Source organism: Triturus cristatus, chromosome 7 (assembly GCF_964204655.1).
Source record: "Triturus cristatus chromosome 7, aTriCri1.1, whole genome shotgun sequence".
Taxonomy (NCBI): Eukaryota; Metazoa; Chordata; class Amphibia; order Caudata; family Salamandridae; genus Triturus; species Triturus cristatus.
The window spans coordinates 1716696355-1716708549 of record NC_140590.1 but is presented as its reverse complement, the minus strand read 5'-3'; the positions used below and the strand labels follow the sequence as shown (position 1 = coordinate 1716708549).

The 12195-nt window shown below is 44.7% G+C and overlaps 1 protein-coding gene across 1 annotated transcript in view; it reads right to left on the bottom strand.

The window, feature by feature from the left end:
• The window catches only part of LOC146812868 (alpha-2-macroglobulin-like protein 1), a 235415-nt gene that overhangs the window by 79915 nt on the left and 143305 nt on the right, over positions 1–12195 (bottom strand). Inside the window, exon 17 of the mRNA XM_085619943.1 lies at positions 9979–10144. Within this exon, the coding sequence (XP_085476069.1) occupies positions 9979–10144 (166 nt within the window). The remainder of the gene's footprint in view (positions 1–9978; positions 10145–12195) is intronic.

Below are 12195 nucleotides of genomic sequence, written 5' to 3'. Positions count from 1 at the left end.
CAAAGAGTGAGGATTTGACAACATGTTTGTGTGAAATTTGGTGAACAATTTATTATTGAGTGTAGAAAATGCTTCTCATCCACTCATTCTTTTTCACTATCACTGCCTGTCTCTGCCTCTCAAGTATCAGTTTGTGCAGATGTCTGGAATAAAGGGGCCGATTAAGATGGATGTCGGACAAGCGCCTGACTGCCATCGTTGCAGAACGGGATAGACCAACAAGTAGCCGGTGGTCCCACCTGCCAAATTAGGATCTGACCGCCATGGAGGTGCCCGGAAACATGCCTATTTGTATAGAGGCTTGTGCTGTGGCCCGTAGAAGTGCCGTACCACAAGTCCCAATGCAAATAGGCATGTTATCAAACATCCCTGCACCCCGTGGCAGGCACTTCACGGAACAGGGATGTTTATGGGGGCACCACAAGTGCCGCCCACAGCCCATGGAGGCTACAGGAGACAGGGGCCCTGCTACGGGCCTCAAAAAAGCCTTTCCGACAGCTTTTTCACCTCTGAAGAACCGACGTGAAATGGCTGGCGGAAAGGTGGATTGCAATCCCCACGGCAGTGCCTGAGAAGGCACTGCCTCCATTGTGGGGAATGCGATCGGACCGACTGCCCGACTGCCTCAAAGAGCCAGTTGGAAGCTGTCAGTCGGTCTCTGGGCCAATGTGGTCGGATTGACCGCATCCTAATGCGGCGGTCTGACCGAGGTTAGAGATGTCAGTGGGACCGATGGTATGTCAGTGTTGGTCCCACGGACATCATAATTGGCCCCAACGTTTTTAACACTTTTTGACCAACCAGAGCTTGTTTTCTTGATTGGACACCAACTAAGTGTTTTTTAAATGTATGTGGATTAGTCCAAGCAGCTGTCTTACATATGCCAGCTAAAGGAATGTTACCTAGGATCACCTCTCTTTCTAGTAGAAGGTGCTTGTGGATCGATGGTAATGTACATTTGGGTTTAATGTAACATATCTGGATGCGTTGTACTATCCATCATGCAATTCCTGCTTTTGAAATTGTGTTTAATTTTCTAGGGTTTGAGAGCGCAACAAATAACTGCTGTGTTTTCCTAAAGGTTTTAGTCCTATAAATGTAATACAGAAAATGCTCTTTTAACATCAAGTGTGTGTAGGAATCTTTCTGCAACTGTCACCAGTTTAGAAAAAAACACAGGGAGGTCTAGTGTCTTATTTAAGGAGGTACGACTTTTGGAAGAAGCTGTGGGTTCATCCGTAGTCGCACCTTTTCTTGGAAAACCTGAAAGTACGGTCCTTCTAATGTGGAGGCATGTAATTCGCTAACCCCTGTCAATGATGTGATAACTACCAAGAAAGTAACCTTCCATGACAGGAACTGTAGGGGCAGGAATGCAAAGATTCAAAAGGTGTGGACATAAGTCTCGTAAGTTACACATTAAAATTCCATGCTGGGACTGGAGTACTCACGGAGGGATAATTCTTTTAGGGCCTTCCATGAAAGCTTTAATGACCTGTACGCGATAAAGAGAACCGTCCTTATAATTTTCCAGATATGCTGCAATTGCAAGGTGCAGTTGTATGGAAGTGTATGCTAGCTTTGATTTTTGAAGGTGTAGCAGATAACATACTATCTTTTGTAACATGGGTACACATAGGTCTATGTGTTGAGCCTTACAGTAATAGACAAATCTTTTCCGTTTAGCAGCATAGTAGGCTCAAGTTGTTGGATGCCGTGCCTCTTCAAGAATGTCCATACACTCTGGAAGCAAATGCAATTATCCAAATTATATGACTTCAGGGGCCAAATCCCGAGGTTCAGTTGTTAAGGGTTGCGGTGACTGGCTCTGGTCCGCTGCGAGTGAGAAGGTCTGGTGTGTTGGAAAGCTTCTCATGAGGCATATAGTTACATGTCTGGTGTCGCCCATGCAGTGGAGGTAGAATTGGAGGACTTCGGGATGGAGTTCCCACTTGTGGACTTGTTGCTGCGTTCTGCTGAGCTGGTCTGCTACCGAGTTGTCCTATCCCGGAAGATATTCTGCAAGGAGTTGGATGTGAGGGCAAAGAGACCAATGCCAAGTGTCTCCTGCACCAAATGAGGCAACTGTATTGAATGGGTGCCCCCCCCCCCCAGCTTTTTTATGTAATACATTGCCGTCATGTTGTCTGATCAGAGAACAGCTTTCTGAGTTACAGTGGTGACAAAGGCTTTTTAATGCTAACTGGATGGCTACAAGTTCTAGTACGCAAATGCGTAGAGTTTGTTGCTGATCGGTCCATGTACCATGGACTATGATATCCTCCATATGCGTTCCCCATCCTAAGCTGTGGTAATTGTCAGTTGTGGTATTGGGCCAAAAAATGTATGTCCTTGAGTAGATTGGCTGTGTACCACCTTTGCAGTGACCGATGGACCGTGGGTGGAATCAACACTAGATCATCTAAACTGCCCTTCGCCGGTGACCATTCAGATACTAGACACTCTTCTAGGGGATGCATGTGAAGCCTGGCATGCGGGGCAATCGCTATACAGGGTGCCATCATACCCTAGAGGTGCATCACTACTCTGCCTGGCAGATGTGGCTGAAAAAGAGCTAGTTGGTTCTGGAGAGAAGCTTTGGCTGTAAGAGAGTTTAGAGTCGCTCCCATACACATTTGTATCTGGAGAGGTGGTAAGTGATATTTTGTTGCATTGATTGTGAAACCCAATTTGGCCAACAAGCTGATGGTAGTCTGTATATCTTGCAGCCATTTGCACTCTTTATCAGCCAATCATCCAGGTATGGGAACACAAGAATGTTGTGTCTTCTCAAATGTGCTGCTACAACTGCCAGGCATTTGGTAAAGACTGTTGGTGCTGTCTTCACCCGAAGGGCAGCACCTTGAACTGGTAAGGATGGCCACTTATCATAAATCTGATGTATGGACGATGTGCTGGATGAATGGGGATGTGAAAGTAAGCGACCTTACCAAATGGAAGTGTTCCGATAATATGTATTGATTAAGAGGGCAGAGATCCAATATTAGTCTCAACGTGCTGTCCTTCTTGGGTATCAAAAAGTATATGGAATACACGCCTCTTCCGAGATGTTCTTTTGGAAAAAGCGCTATGGAATCTTTCAATAGCAGAGATTTTACCTCCTCTTTAAGAAGGTAGAGGTGCTGAGGGTTGAGTGTTTATGTGGTGGTATGTTTGGAGGTTTTGAAGTAAGTTCTAGGTAGTATCCACGATAAACAATGGACAGCACCCACTGGTCAGTTGTTATTTCGGGCCAGAGGTAATGGTATTGCTGTAATGTTCCCCACCAGGTGCTGTATGATCGGGGGAAGTTGTGGTGAGTCATAGTTTTGAGGTAGAGGCTCCCTTTCCGGTGGTACCTTAAACTTTCCCTCTTTGACTACCCCATTTAAATCTACTTCCATAGTATCCCTTAGCAGTTTTCTGGTGGTATGCCTTCTGTTGTTTCTGACAGGACTGTGTGTCAGTGGAGGTGGTTTTGGCTGCACCCCTGCCCTGAAACCTGTGAAAGGGCTGCTGTCTAGGTGTTGTGGACTGTGGCCCCCCATGAATTTCATGGTTTGTGTGCATTTTTTAAAAACAAATTCTAATTGGGTATCCACCTCTGGGCCAAAAAGGAGTTCCCCATCAACAGGGACTTTTAAGAGGTGCTGCAGAATCTCAGATTTAAAGCCTGATATGCATAGCCAAGCATTCCTGTGTAGAATGTTTGAGGAGTTAATTCTTTGTGCAGGCCAAGGTTCCGCAAATAGTTGCGCTGGAGATTAGTTTGCCCTCAAACACTAATTCCTCATCTCTTTGTTTGTACTGATCCAGGAAGTATTGTAACTGTTCCTCGATTTCATCCCATGTTGCTCAGTTGTGACATGCGAGTAGGCCGACTGAGCTGGTTATGCACCAACGATTGACAAGTCCTACCGCCACTTGTTTGCCTGCTGCATCTATTCACTTATTGTCCTTATCTGGAGGATGTGTGCCACTCGTACTCTGGGAAGCTGCCTTTTTCCTAGCTGTTGTGACTCGGAAATCTGCTGTAGGATGTCCCTAAATAAAGAGCGGATCATTGGGTGAAGGTTTGTATTTTCGCTAATTACGAGGTGTTAATACCCTTCAGAAAACTGGGGGTTTAAATACTTCTATAGAGACTTTAAGCATTGACCCTATCATAAACAAATACTGCACTGAGCGCTCAGTCTTTGAGAGTGTTTCAACTAAAAATTCTCCTCCTCCTCCGTGGTGTGTATAAGAACTTTGTGATAGCTGTGCACTGTAGAGCACTATGAAATGATGTAGTGTCATCTTGTGGTGATGCCTCGGCTGTTGTCTGTACATCTATGACTGGGTCTGGTAGAACAACGTCATAGGCTTCCCATGGATCTGGACTATCTGTGGGCACTCCCTGATAGTCATCGTCCTGAGTGTACTATGCAGGGCTGCCTGTATCAATGTCAACTGAAGTGTCAAGTGGCATAGGGTTAGTTGCTTTGTGTTCCATAGTCTTTATCTGCGGAGGAGGCTGGTTTTGAGCAATAGCCTGCTGTGTCCTTTTATGGCTTGATTTATTTTGGTAATTTTCAGCCTCCAAAAGTCTTTTCATGTTTTTAAGTCCTTCGAGATTTTCAAAGACATTGCCCTCATCCTCAACTTTAACTGTGACTTGAACCTTCTGATGTGGCAAATCCTTTTTTTGTGTGCTCCTGTGGCACTGAAGCCATTGTCATTGATGACTTTGATTCCAAAGTCGTTTTATGCGTTGATGATGTTTGCATACTCAACGTCATGTCTAGTCGACTCCGACGAATTTGCCGGCACCGAAGAAGTAAGTGGCGCCAATAGTATGCTTGGCATCAAAAGCTATGAAGGCATCAATGGCTTTGTCAGCACTGAATGTTGCTTTGGCTTTGAGAGCTGAATGTCCCCTTCAGTTTTGCCCTGAGACCAATTGAGATCGACGCCATAATCCTGTCTCAGCTCCATTGGGCTATTGGTGTCGATCATAGCCCGAAGGCTGTGGAGCACCAAGGCGGTGTTGAATGGACATTCGAGGTAACTCTGAGATGTGTGGGTGGGTCTGATGACCGGATCTTGTAGTCGTGGGATCTTCCTGGAGCTCTAGAACTGGTGATGAGGTTTCATCCTTTCTTCGCTGCCTGTCTAGGAGTTATTCTTCCGCAGAGAATTCTGCCTCGCCACCATCTCTTTGTTGTGACCTAAGAGTTGATCACATCGAGAGCGAAGCATTTTCTTGTTCTTGAACAGATTGCAGACTCTGCAATCCTGTTTGTTATGCTCTGGCGACAGGCAAAGGTTTCAAATGTCGTGCTGATTTGAGTATGTGTACTTCACCCCATATCGTTGGCACTTTTGAAAGAGCCTGTCTTTTACGGTCCATTACCTGAAGTCGAGCATTCTCACGGCATGGAGGAAGAGATATTATCAAGGCAGCCACCTTAGGAGTTTTGAAGAAGGCCACCAGATACAACGTCAACGATCACCGACGGTGTTGTCGTTCGATTCCGTTCCATTGTCTTCAAATCTTGAGGACGCCGAAGTTGCACAGAGCTCAAGCGCTATATGTTGAGACCGATGGCAGAAAAAAGTCAATCTAACAATGGAGCTGTAGAGCTTGCGCATTTACTTGAAGAGGAGGTGTCTCAACATGTCGGCAACAAAGAATTCTTTAAAAAAAAACAAGTTGTAAAGTCTGGGCCCAACGCTAGATGTCAGCAGTGTGAATGGTCAGGTTATCTACAGCCAGCACATGCTACAAATATATCTTTTTGTTCTCAACAAGCAAACATTGCCAGAAAAGTCTCTGGAACTTAAGGGAACTACTTTTTGTGTGAATGAATTCGTTGTGATATGGCTGAAATCCATTCAGAGTGAGGTTAGCCAATGGCTGAAGTGGACTGACTCACTTCCCCATGCTGCAAGCTGTAGTGAGCAAAATAAAAATGTGAAAGACACAACAGACCAATGGGTGAAGAGGGCAGGCTGACAGGTGTACAAGTCGGCATATTGTGTGTATAATTTTAATAAAATCAGAAGGTTCTACCTAACCCCATACCTAAAATGCAGGATTTTGAAAGAATAACACTGAAGCATTGGGTGGGTGTAACTGTCACAACTGTTAGTGAAGAAGCTGGGGGTGGGGTATAGGCATATGTCCTGTTTGAGGCAACGAAATGTGCCTCCAACTGATGATGGGCGAATGGACATAGCAAACCCAGGGGGAGTCTAGTTCATATCAGCACCTGTTGCACCCGTATTTTATGCACATAGGTAGTGACATTTTAAAAAACAGCCCAGGTAAAGCGATAGGTCACGCAGCATCAATAGAAACCAATTACTGATGAAAGTAGGACACAAAAACTGGTTTATAACAGACACGTGATAAGTAATTTAGAGCGCATTCCCTGGGGCTGACAGTGCGGTGGCTTTTAGTTGAGAAAGTCCTCCGAAAATATCGCCCAATAAATCTACTGCGAGTCTTGTTTCCTGTAGAAATATTTAGTGGCAAAGTATCTTTGGCAAGCCTTATAATAACCATGAACACCTAGGAAAGGTTTTCGCAAGCAATTTCTCCGAACATGCTGCATACGTGCAGGCTGATATGTTTTCTGAAGTGCCTAGGTTGACTAGATGGCTCCATTTTATCGGGACACCACTTTTCTATTTTTGGACTTTGCATTTACATATCAGTGCATTCTGGGAGTTGTAGTCGTGGTTTGATTCAATCGCCCCAACAAAACTGATTATGATATGTAGAAGCAAAGTCCAGGAATGGAAATGTGGCGCCCGAGGGACTTGGAAACATCTGGTCACCGTAGATGGGTGCTTCGTATATTTTCGACACAGCACTTTCTGAGCATGCATTGTATTTGCACATGCCAGCCTTTGCAGGTGTCATTGTGATGGTTTTCTCTATTTTTCCGAGTTTTATATATTGGGTACTCGACCCGAGGGTATCAGAGTGCTCTACATGAGCACCAGTTGCGTTACAGACGGAAACAGAGATTCAGGACTTATTTATGAAAACTGTTGCATCGCTGCATGAAAACAGCATGCAACATTTTTCACTGGGCCCTCCTTGCGATATGATGGATGCGTCGTATTTACTGTATGACCTATCATGTCGCAAGCAATGACAGATACGTCAATATTACTGATGTATCTGTTGGCACAAAAGTGGCGCATTTCTGGAGTTGTGTCGGAAGCGTGACTCACTCAAGCAATGCACGGGAGAGAGCTAGGATTATAGCACTGCGTCAGTCTTATGCCCACTGTGAGGAAGGTGTATGATAGTGAAGCAATGGCGCACTAAAATCTCATAGATTTCAATGTGCCACTTCTACTACGCTTTTTGCGGGGGAACGCCCACCCTGCATACATTATACCTGTCGCAGTTATAATGTGGCGCAGGGGTTTACAAAGTGACGCATCTGCCTAGATGTGTAACTTTGTAAAAAAGGGCGCAGCAATGCTAATTTTTTACGCCACTGGTGCCTCACAAAAAGTGACGCACTGGCGGCGCAAAAGTGTTGCAAGTCCTCTTAAATAAGGCCCATTGCGATTTTCCCAGAATTACAGTATGCTGAGTGTCCCTGCCGAGACTCGAATCCCATTCCCCAGCTTCGTAGTTGATCGCTCTAGTTGTGAGGCCACATCTCCTCCTTACAGTCATATATTGAAAGAAGCTTGAAACCAGAGGCATGAGAAATTTGTTTGTGGGCAGCACCACATTATTAAGAGTGGGAGGAACAAAATGCAATGCTGCAAATTGTCTCCAATCAGTAGTGCATACGTTCCTCACACTGGCACTGAAGATATTAAAAATGTTCTGTGGAGCTTTATTCTGAGGGTGACCAGGTATACAAACAAGCCAATAGGTCTGGGGTTGGCTGCCAGCTTTTTGGCTTTGCTAGGAAGTTTCTGGGCACTGCTCAAGGTAGATAAAAACAACATCTGCTAACATCAAAACTATATTTTGGTTTCAAAAAGAACACATTGCCAGAATAGTCTCTGGCACTGAAGGTGGACTACTCTGGGCCTTATTACGATGTGTATTACATTTGCGTAAAGGAACCACCTGAAGTATTTTGATGTGACCGCCCATAGGGGGGTCGCAAACCTCCATTTCTCGATGGAAGCTTGTGTGGCGGGTCGAAAAGGCCACACGGTGCAGGGATGTTGAGGGGGGCACTATAGGTGCCCCCATGCCCTATTGCAGAGGGCCAGGGGTTCTTGCTAGAGGCCCCCAAAGTCAGTTTCCGACAGCCAAACCATGTTGGAAAGGCCAGCATGGATTTGCTGTCAGAAACCAACATCATAATCCTGATGGCAGAGCCGAGCCTGGCTTTGCTGTCATTATAGGGATTACTATTCCGCTCCTGTTCCAACGGGTTCGCAGAGCCCATCGGCAGAGGAGCTGAATGTCACCACTGGTTTCCTTCTGACCACTGTCAACAAAATATGACTATCAGAGGGAAACCCAGGATGTCATGGCGGAGAGCCTACGACCGCTGGTCAGAGGCTTTCTGCCCGACATCCTAATAGGGCCATGTGTGTGGATGTGCTCCTTGTCAAAAGACAGAATGCCATGACAGAAGTTGGCTTCCCCATGCTGTATGCTGTAGTGGGTGGAAGAAAAATGTGAATGACACAATAACAGACTAATAAATAAAGAGGACTGACTGAAAAGCCCTGATACGTATTTGATACATATATTTTTACAAATGATCCAAACGGCTTACCTAATGCCAGTCCTAATGAAAAAACGTAGAATAACATAGAAAACATTATGGGCACATATTTAAAATTTCACATAGTATTAATAATGTGCAAGTTTATGTTAAGACACTTCCAAATAATGCTATTATTAAATGAGCCACTCCCTTTTCCCTCCCTAGACTGAGACAAAGCTCAGAGGAAGGTTTGTAAACGTGGACTTTGCTCAAGGCACCTTTGTAATAAGATAGATGTTTATTTAAATCCTGCTGTGCTTCAGGAATGAGGTGAAGCAGCACATCAAATGAGACTGTGAAGCAATTACTCTCTGTGCAAGGTGTGAGGAACAGAAAATACAGGTGTGGATCACCCAGACATTATTTACATACACCTGAACCTCTCTTCAAAATAAAGACATTGATTTATCTGAATGACAACTGCCGGCCTGCCAGGACAGATGCTGAAAAACCAGGGACCCTTCAGGAAGATCCGGGACATCTGGTCACCCCTTCTATTCTATCTTCAGATGGACTGCAGGCACCTTGCCCTCCTGGTCACCACATGCCTGTTTTGGGTGGCATTGTCCCCTCTGAATGTAGAGCAGGGAATCTGCACTCACAGACCACGGCTTGCACAGGTTGCAAGATACAGAAAAGACAGGTTCGCTTACCATGGATCTTAGACATGAACGCAGGAGCAACCTCAAGAAGGCCTCCTCTGGCTTGAGAAACAGGAAGAGATGAAACAGGCGGGGGCACACCAAAGCAGGACTGGAGTGAGCAAGGGATCACAAGATCACAGCAGTGGGGTGAGGCTTAGGCTCAGTACGAGGGGTTCATGAATGTGTGTGTTGGGGTGGTGGCAGGGCTGTTTGATTATTTGTGTGTATCAGTATACAAAGTAAAAAAGAAAGTACAATTCAGATGTTAACATCTCCAAAATGTCCTGGTATGATACTAGTGCTAATGGACCACCTTGTGATCTATGTGGACAAGCCAGCTAAATCACAGTAGCCACTGGGTGCAGACAGATGTTCTAATATCCCTTCTCTGTATATTCTATTATATTCTATATGTATGTAATGTGTATGTGTGTGTTATATCTTGTGTGGTGACAATACCTTCTGCCAGACAGGTAAAGCTGTCTGTAGGTGAAACCTAAAAAAGATGTTTATCTTATGCAGCAGAAAGTGATGGAGCAGCGAGCAGCGAATACAGTAATGTAAGGATAGAGGAGATAGGGGATACTTACCAAATACCATAGGACCACGGTCAGCCAGAACAACTCCTCCGGCTCCTACACCAGCCCCTCCTGGAGGTCCCGCAAATCCGACGTGTCGATGCATGTACATAGGGTGTTCAGGACATTTCACCGGCTGCCGTATGTTAGCGTTGGTTATCATCTTTATGCCCATGGCCTGTAGGGAAAGATAAGAGTGGCTTCAGAGGGTGAAGGAAAATGTGACTTACTCCATAAGCATCTGTTAGTAGCGTGTAGTGCTGTGGAGTCACATGCTTTGCATACTCCTGCAATCTAGTCTTGGGCTCAGACTTTTGCAGGTTGTTTTTCTTTGAAGAAGTCTTTCGACTCATGAGGTATATTGATTCCTCTGTTATTTGGAAATATACATGGGCATCATCTCCATTGCTTTCTGCACAACAGGTGAGAGTAGTAGGGAGTGGTGAGTGAACATAATATGATGCACATGTGTATTGCATGCAAAGGATAGTAACTGAAAGAGAGAAGAGATTTGTGATCAGAGTCACACACATCTGGGGAGGAGGGTGGACGTACGTGAATCTACAGCACTGCACGCTATGAATAGATGCTTACAGAGTAACATTTTTCATTCAAAGGATTCATTGCTGTAGATACACATGGTCTACATAGACTGTAAAGCAAAACCCTTCCATAAGCAACGGCTAGCATGTGGATGGTGCAGGTGTCTGAAATAAGGTCCTTAAGACTGTGTGGGTAATCATAGCCTGTTGCCTGGTTAGAACATGCACACAATAGTATTTAGTAAATGTGTGTGGGTGCGGAGGTGACCAAGCAGTGCCTTGGATAGGTCATCTAGGGGAATGTTTCCTAAGAAGGCCATGCTTGCAGCCGTGTTCTGAATAGAATGTGCCCTGGGAGTGATAAGGAGTGTTCTCTCAGCTATTTGATAGGAAGTTTGGATTCACTGGACTATTCATCTAGCAATTCCTGCCTTAGATATTGGTTGAGCCTTGAGGGGTTTTTCAAAGGCTACAAACAGTTGGTCTGCTTTGTGAAAGGTTTTGTGCTTTCTATGGTGAGGCACACCTGACATCTAGAGTATGAAGCGATCTTTCGCCACCCAGTCTGGTTGGGGAAAGAAGACTGGTGTCTCAAAGATTCTACTTAGTAACAGAACTATGCTTGGGACCATAGAACATCGGTATGTAGGGGACTGAGTCACCACAGCACACTAGTATCTATGAGCCCAAGTCCAACTAGCTATAGTACTCTATTGCCCTCCTAACCTTTCCAGAGAGATAAGTGATTGGCAACCCCTAAACATAACACTCTCGGCCCTCTCAGGGATCGCGGTAACAGGACACACTCTTTCTTTCTCTCACTCGTACTTGTAAGATGCAATAAATGTGCTACAATTAGAAAACAAATACATGTCAATAATGTCATCAGCGTGCTTAATAAACCATGAACAATAAAAAGCCCTGTCATGTTATCTGACAGATCTGCCTAAACTCTCCCGTACTACTAAAGCTAAGTAGTTATAAATTATAGATCTCTGGGTTTAGTGGCAAACTCCATACCTCAGCATACATTGGTGGATGTTCTACATCTCAGCTGATGCAGCACTCTTGTTTCAGGACCTTCGCAATGTGTGTCTGTTGTTTTCCTGAACCCTGTCCCTAGTTATGTGTCAAGATATGTGTATTCAAAACAGCATTCTTCTATTATGTCTAGGTGCAAGTGTCTGACCAGAGAGAAAAACAAGGAGCAGTGATGTTTTACCTTGCCAAGGCTATTCAGACTAAATCCCAGGAAAATAATAAAATGCAAAAACATCTGCTGGTGCAGTGTGAAAATACAATTTGGCACAAAAGCAAGCAAATTATTTAATAACGAGCGAAACAAAAGCGACCTACAAAGTGCACAATTAGGCATTATATGGAAAACAAAAATGGGCCATACAGGAAACATACAACACTGGTAGCTATGGTCTGGTTAAGGGGCAAATGGGACACCACCCTAGGAAGAAAATTAGGGTTTGTCTTGACCACGACCCTGTCCTTGTGGACATGGAAGAAGGGTTCTTGCAGTGTAAGGACTTGAAGCTCATGATGGCGTCGCAAATAAGTTATCACACCTAGGAAGGCTACCTTCCATGAAAAATACTCAAATGGGCAATAATGTAAGGGCTCAAACAATGGACCTATGAGAATGGTAAGAACTGTATTAAGGTTCCGAAGTTGTGCT